The 8,338-nt window shown below is 34.4% G+C and overlaps 1 protein-coding gene across 1 annotated transcript; it reads left to right on the forward strand.

The window, feature by feature from the left end:
• Positions 1-1,224: 1,224 nt before the first annotated feature.
• On the forward strand, positions 1,225-2,175 carry LOC145692311 (zinc finger MYM-type protein 1-like). The gene has a single exon (XM_081767610.1). The coding sequence runs from the start codon at positions 1,225-1,227 to the stop codon at positions 2,173-2,175; it is 951 nt and encodes a 316-aa protein (XP_081623736.1).
• The last annotated feature ends 6,163 nt before the right edge of the window (positions 2,176-8,338 follow it).

The following is an 8,338-nucleotide window of genomic DNA, read 5'->3' on the forward strand; positions in this document are numbered from 1 at the left end:
CATTAGCTAAATGAAGGAAATGAGCTAAATGAATTAAATTGCTAGTACGGAGAATATGTATTGACATTATCTCAAATACATTTACTTTGTAGTCAACTTAATGTACTATTTGTTAAATAAAGAATCGCGCAGATGTGATTTAAATGTGTATGAATTTGTTTAGTGAAAAAAAAATGCTTAAGTGGTTGGAAACAAAGCATTAAAAAAATGTCTGACGTGAAAGCAGAAAGCAGAGAATATCGGTGTATGAAAAAAATGTTTTATGAATGCTGTGAAATATAGGTTTGAATTACGGCAACAAAGCGTACTCTTACGGAAAGCACAAGTTGGCCGAAAAATCCGCGAAAATTGACGAGAGAATGTCTAATCGGAAGTCCTCGTTCGAGCAGGAAAAGTTCATTGACTCATAGTCGAAGAAATTTCGGAAAGATGTGTGGTGCGGTGCGGTCTTTAACTCTATTTCGTTTCGCTGTATGAAATATTTATAGTGCGTGCGTTTTACTTTATCGTTAGTGTTGTGTCTTGTGTAAAGTGTATCTCTTTAGTGTTTACTATGGATAGAGAAGACGTAATTTTGAACTTGTTTGAAAAACCTTTCAGTGCTCGCCCTATGGAGGAAAAGTTACTTATAGTAAGAAATGGACGACCCACTCCAGCTCTAACGAACTTAAAGTCACAAAACAAAACTTGTGTGCGTAATTTTAATTCCGAAGTGTATAATAAAACTGTGTGGCTTTGCGGTTCGGAAAATTTGTACAAACTATTTTGTTGGCCTTGTGTTTTGTTCGGAACCGAGAACTCACCATGGAACAGTAAAAACCGGGGCTACGCAGACCTGAATAACCTTCATACTACTATTACAAGGCACGAAAAATCGGACTCTCACGTTAATGCACTAATAACTTTGGCGACCTTTGGCAAAATTAGAATAGACGTACAATTTGATAAGCAAAAGTGAGAGGATATTAGAAAACATAATGAAACCGTAAAAGAGAATAGGGAAATTTTGAAAAGACTAACGTATGTGACGTGTCTTTTAGGCAAGCAAGAATTACCTTTTCGCGGGCACGACGAGAGCGAAGAATCGAACAACCGAGGCACGTGGAAATCCTGCAGTTATCAGAATTTGATGCAAAATTGAAACATAATTTGACCACATCTAAGGTTTTCTCAGGTATATCTCCCTTAATTCAAAATGATTTAATACAAACTGTGGGTGCAGTTATGGTTGAAGAAATTAAATCTCAAATCAAAACAAGTCGTTTCGTATCTATTATGATCGATGAAACATCAGATGCCACCAATCTATCCCAGTTATCTACTGTGTTGCGTTACAGTCACAACAATAACGTTGTTGAAAGATTTTTAGGGTTTAGTGACGTTTGTTCTGATCGTAGTGCTGCAGCATTAACAAATCTAATTATGAAAGTGTTAGAACAGTTTGAGTGCAAAAATAAACTGATCGCACAAACTTACGACGGGGCTGCAGTGTTAGCAGGTGACATAAGTGGGGTCCAGAGGCGGGTAAGGGAAATTGTTCCGGAGGCGATTTTTATACATTGTTACGCGCATAAGCTAAATCTTGTGTTATCACAATCCGTTTCCTTTATTAGTGCTTGTCGCATATTCTTCGTTACGATTAATGGAATTGCTGCATTTTTCTCTTCTTCAACAAAAAGAACTAATATGTTGGACACATTTGTTAAGAAAAGATTCCCACGACTTGCAGCTACGAGATGGAACTTTTCCAGTCGATTAGTGCAAACTATTGCTAACTGCAAAGATCAGCTCCAGGAACTATTAGAAGCCATCTTAGAATCTCCTGGGGATTGGAATAGTATTACCGTACAAGAGGCAGACGGATTTCTTGCAAAGTTAAATGACTTTCAGTTTAATTTTCTTCTAAATTTGTTTCAAGACATATACACTTTCACCGATGTAGTGTTTAATATCTTACAGTCCAAGTTTTTAGACATTGCGTATTGTTCAAAAGAAATACTGACACTGAAGGAGAGACTGTCATCAAAATGCAACAATGGTTTTGAAGAAGTTTGGCGCGGCACCTTACTATCTAATGATCCGCCGACAAAACGTCGAAAACAAGCCAATTCCTTATCAGTAGAGGAGGAATTCAAGAGGCTTTATTGTGAAATAAGACACCATATGACACCATAATATTGCAGCTGCAGCACCGTTTTGATTCACTGCCAGAAATGTCTTTTTTGGAACTTCTTGATTGTTCTAAATTTTCAAAATTTTCAAAAGATTTTCCAGAACAACAGTTTGTGCAATTGGAGAAAATGTACGCAAAGTTCTTTGATTTTGTACGATTGAAAGCCGAGCTTAAGGGTGTCTATAATTCTGATCATTTTGTGGGAAGGAGTTTGGGAGATATTTACAACTTCTTAGTTTCAAATGGTCTACAGACTGGCCTTCAAGAACTTAACAAATTGTGCGAATTAATTAGAGTTATACCTTCAACTACATCATCAGTGGAACGTTCATTTTCGGCTTTGAAACGCATAAAAACATTCCAGAAAAATTTTCAAGGACAAGAACGTCTTTCGGCTTTGGCGATTATGTCTATAGAGAAAGATCTTCTAATAAAAATGAAAAGCAACGATTCATTCTTTGACAAAGTCACCGAGGAATTTTGCAAGAAGACCAGAAGAGTGGATTTTCTTTTCAAGTAATTGGTGAGTATTATCATAATTCTAATTATTTTCTGATAGTCTACTCTTTTTGAACATGTTATATTTACAGAGAATGGTGGGTACAAGAGTAACGCAAAAGAGCATTGAACCCCCTTCTTTTCCCAAACTATTTTTTTTTCAAGTATTAATTCCGCATTATTATTAGGATGCGCTTATAGATGTGCATACCAATGTAACAAACAAACTTTGGAGTTATATACATGCTTGAGAAACCGCTGGAACGTAGCGAGGAACATATATAAGAAAGTATCCATTAGTTTCGTAAGTTTCTGGGCGAGAGGGGCAAGAGGAAATGCAATGACGACTGGGACTTCATTACAGCGTTACATGGGCGATTGGAGCATCCACATTCTTTTTGCTCTTCTGTCAAACGAAACAGAGAGAGAGGGAGAGAAAAAAAGCGCAATGTGCCTGCCTGCTCGAATGTGTCCCTCTTTGAGAAAGGGGATGATTGTCCTCGCTGACAATCTTCCTCATGTCCTCAGTCACAGTTGCCAACTTATTTGGTTTACCACTGTCTCTGGTTTTTTAAAAGAGCTTAAATTGGAAAAGCAAATTCAGCACAGCATTGGATTGATTATTGGGTGGATTATATTAACCCTTGGATTGATTATATTATTCCTTAGTTGTGTTTCCGAGTGAATAGTGTGTATTTTCAAATCGTTCAATAGCTACCTAGTAAGAATATACTTGAACTACGTTATTTTATTAGCGGGAGAGGAAATGCAAGCATTTTAAAGCATAAAAGTGATTTTGAAAACTAGTTAGAAATTGACGGTGGAACATTCGTTTCTCGAACAGTGTATTGTTTGCACTTGAACAAAATATATTTCTTTTCATCATTCAATATTGTGTCCCCCGTGAATGAGTGGTTACGCTCGTCGCCTTGTAATCAAGGGGTCCCGTGTTCGATTCCCGGTGGAGACACAAGTGGTTCGGATCCCACGTTAAGCTGTAGGTCCCATCCTTAGGACGTCATCATCATCCCATGGAAGGCCATGGAAAACACCATGGGACCTTCGGGTCAAAGACTTGCCTTCGGCAGAACACCAATCATCATCATCATTGTCATCATGATACTGAAAAAGATGTAAAGTTTATTCTACGCCGCAAGGTAGAATGTTCCACCATAAAGGAGTGCTGGAGCGTTTTAGAAATAATAATAATAATAATAATAATAATAATAATAATAATATAATAATAATAATAATAATAATAATAATAATAATAATAATAATAATAATAATAATAATAATAATAATAATAATAATAATAATAATAATATAGTGGTAGTAGAAGTAGTGGTATTGGAACATTGCATGCCCAACCTCAAAACTCAGGATACGCCACTGGTAGTGCCTTATGAACGCACACACAACAAGAAAGAAAACGATAGATATAGTGAGAAGAGAGTGAGGGGAAAATTATGGTACTTCTAATTATAGGAAACAAAATCGGGACTGACAGGAAGCGCTTGGTCTCAGAAATAGAAATAGTAGGGAAGAAAATAGAACAAGTGACTGGTTTCCGATACCTGGATAGTAGGGTGAGCCGATTTTTAGCAATTTTGGAATTTCAATTTGGAATGATCGGGAAAAGTTTCCTTTCGGTGAGACAAGAAAAATATATAATTTCAATTGTTTAATAAAACTTCATCTTCCACCCTCTAACGGGGGTTGAAAGTTCAAAATTTTGGAGTTTTCATTTAGAGTGAGGTGAAGGAGTTTTCTTTTGGTAAGACAAAGAAAATATTTATTTTCAAGTTTTTTTATCTATTAGGGATTGAAATCTTCAAAAATCCCGAAAAATTAAATTTTGGAAGTTTCACCTGGAATAGGGTGGAAAAGCTTCCCCCTAGTGAAACAAAGAAAACATTCATTCTCAAGCCCCTCACAGAATCCAATCCTCCACCCCCACCGTGTCTGAAAACTTCGAAAACCTCGAAAAATCCAAATCATGGAACTCCGATATGGAATAGAGTGGAAATGTTTTCTTTTAGTGACAAAAAATATTTATTTTCAGCTTTTTTACAGAATCTCATCTTCTACCCTCCAGCGGGGGTTGACAATTTCATTTAAAAATCTAAATTTTTGATTTTTGAATGGAATTGAGTGCAAAAGTTTTCTTTTAGTGAGATAAGGAAAATATTTAGTTTTTATATTTTTCATAAAAATGCATTTTTTAACACGCATTTAGCAAAATCTAAGGATTTAGCAAAATCTAAAGGTTTTTAATTTTTTAAGTAGGTAGAAGATGCAATAAGGAAAGAAATATAAGATGTATTTAATTAATAACTACTTTTTTATAACGCAATATTTACAATTAATGTTTAAACAATTACCAGAATGCATTGGTGCTCAGAGAGTAGTATGCACCAATTCTTTAACCAACAAATTGGCTGAAGTCTTTTTTGGTTACAAACTGCGCGATTGATGTTCGTGAATCTACTCTTGCTTAAATGAAGCCATCTCTTCTATTCAAGCGAAACACCGATACAAAAGCTTCCGTCACTAATAATTTGACACACCTCTCTACTGCTTGAGTATAACAAGAATATGCAAATTCAAGAATTTTCTCTGAACAGTTCATTATGACACTTTTGATATTTTCAAATTCCAAGTGCTGTAATATTGGAGGAAAAGTAATGTCGTTTTCTTGCCTGTTGATCTAATCGAGGTATTCATCAGCTTCAAAGTTAAGTTGTGGTACTTTGAATAACCCAATATGTTTGTGATCTTTAGTTTTAGCATTCAAAATCCGTCTAAGAGCAAGTTCTATCTAACAAAAACGATTATCACATGACATGCACAACAGAATGTTCTCTGGGTATGCAAAAAATGAATTGCGTTGGATCACATGATCTATGATACTTTCTAACAATTAAGCCAAGTCGGTACTTGAATGAAGAGTTGGAATGACTTGCTAACTGTTACAAACTTGTAGATTAGATGAAAGATTCCAGTAACTTTATTTTCAATTTTATGTTCTCATGTTTGCCATAACGGAAAAGTATGGACTGAGTTCCACTCAAATTTAATGTACAAAACTTCTATCACTATAATTAGAGTTTATCTGCTGAAGTAAGGAAAAAGTAGCCTTGTATTGATAGCAGGACCTGTTGTAGTTTGCCGAAACCTGTACTTAATGAAAAGATCTTGTAAATATTCACATAGATTCTGGTACATAATTAAGCTTGTGCTATTACGGTAGTCGTACAATAGTGGAAAACAAAAGTAATTCTGACCCTGAACCAACGGAAACTATGTAAATGTGGGTGTTCACCCCGTAATGATAATGAAGGATATACAGAATGTTAGCTTGCGTATTTTTTATTTTATTTGGGATTGGAAATTTATATCAGATTTCGTTTTGTACTAGACCTATTTTTTTCATTAACTCCGAAAATATCCTCTTGGTCAATAGCCTTATTCTTTCATTATATTTGCAAAATCATTGTGTTTAATTACTAGTGCAGTTTTATGTTATATTACATGCTAATTATGACGTATAAGAAATTTAATGCGTTGAAGTAATACAAATGGTGATTTGTGTGTTTGTTGAAGTAGAGCACCAAATAAAAGATTATTTGTAGCACTGAGTCTAGTCCCTTTTCAGCATCGTCCTTGGGTTTTGTTGGGATGCTCCCGTTTTCTCCTACATTCTCATTCCACCAATTATTTAATAATCATTCACTTGCTTTAATCATCGTCTCCCTTAGCCTAAGGGGCTTAATAATAGGACATTAAACTGAAAGATTTCCTTTCCTTTCCATCACCAAGTAGATTGTTATTTCTAACCTATGGAATTTTAAAATTTCTTGAATGATATGACAAATCGGTGATTATTAAAAAAAAGGCTTATGATTTTTACGTAATGAAAAAAAAATTAACAATAACGCTATAAATTTAAAACTCCTTTATATCATCGTTAAGACAACTGTTCAGAGTACTGATAGACTTCTCTTCTAGCGTCAGAAATAAAATTCCAAGAATTTTACTTATGATAAGAGCACTTTCTCTTCTAAAAATACTTTCTGAAAAATGTTATATCCCCTTTGTTCTAATTTATCATTGACTGAAATGTCTCTTAACCTATGCTTTTTCTTAATTAGCTTAGATTATAGAAAATAATCTCTTTTCCTTTCATCTTTAAGTAGAGACTATTAACATACATTTTTTCCCTTTTATAGATTATAGAATAATCATTTTTCTGTCCATTTTTTGCATAGACTATATAAAGTATCTACTTATCCTATCATTTTGAGTTTAGATTATAGAAAATAAGCATATCAAGCGAGGTAAATATTTAAGGTAACAAGGGAATATTTCCAATCTTCTTTGATCCTCTTCCCCAGAACCTCATTCTTTTTTACTTTTGTAGGAGGACAATTTTTGTAAGAAGTTTCTTGAATGGGATTAAATTAAATAATATTCGTTAAAAATCATAATACATATTTTTTTAAAAAAAATGGGTCGTAATCTCGTTGCTAAAACGCTTCAATTACTTTGTTATAAATATTACAACAGAATAAACTTCAGTTTATTAATATTACTTCATTTTTCAGATCTACTATAATAAGTCATTTTCCATTAGAAATGTACAGGTAATTACGCTAAATTACCTCAAACTCATGCTGTTAACTAATGTCAAAAGTTCACATTAAGATGTCCTTTAGATGAGTTCGCGTTCTTCTTTTTAGCATCGGACATATGTGACACGGGACCAACAGCTTAAACTGAAAATTTAGGCAAGGTCTTTTCAGATACTAGTCCAAGAGCGAGGACCGATTTATTTACCCTAGAACACCCAAAGGCACCATAGTGTTTTTTTCTGAAAGCCTAGTACCTACACAATCAAAATATGGGAGTCTTACTAAATATCAGTGGTGGAGGCATGAAATATGACGTCATCAGTATGGCCGCTGTCACAATTCACAGCACAATCTTTAAATCGGGTAACTTTCCAATCAATTAAGCTAGAAACTTTGTTCTTGTGCCAAATTACTGGTCATGGATGTACTAAGTATTACAAGTCATTGCTGTTTATATATATTGCCGCCAGTTTTAAATATGGTGCATGATTTGCTCAGAATTTAGTTTCTTTTGCTTCACTGTATCATTTTCATGGCAAATATCTATGAAACTGCTAGAGATAGGGAAAACAGCTTGAAATGAACGAGATGGAGCAGAATCTGACCTTTCCAACTGTACCAATATCATTATTGTATCTTAAAAAGTGATTGAGATATTCAGTTTTACGTTGGTCATAGTGTAGTCCTCGACCTTCAATAATATACAAAAGCAAACCACTGTATTTGGTTCCATTTCAGAAATAATTGTAAATACTAAATTATGATAATTCGTAGAAATGAAGTATTCGAGAAACACCTACACCTTTTAAATCTATGGATCAATAGTTGATCAATAATGCTACTACTAGTTACAATAATAATAATACTAATAATGAAATGAAATGAATTGAAATTTTTGAGTTTAACGTCCGACGATTATGCCGGTTAGGCTAAAGGAAATGGTGATGATGAGTAATGAATGAAATGGTGGAATGACGAAAATGGGAGGAAACGGGAGAACCCTGAGGAAACCCATGCACACGGTGTTTGTTCA

This window comes from Thermobia domestica, chromosome 8 (assembly GCF_964235325.1).
Source record: "Thermobia domestica chromosome 8, izTheDome1.hap1.1, whole genome shotgun sequence".
NCBI classification, from domain to species: domain Eukaryota; kingdom Metazoa; phylum Arthropoda; class Insecta; order Zygentoma; family Lepismatidae; genus Thermobia; species Thermobia domestica.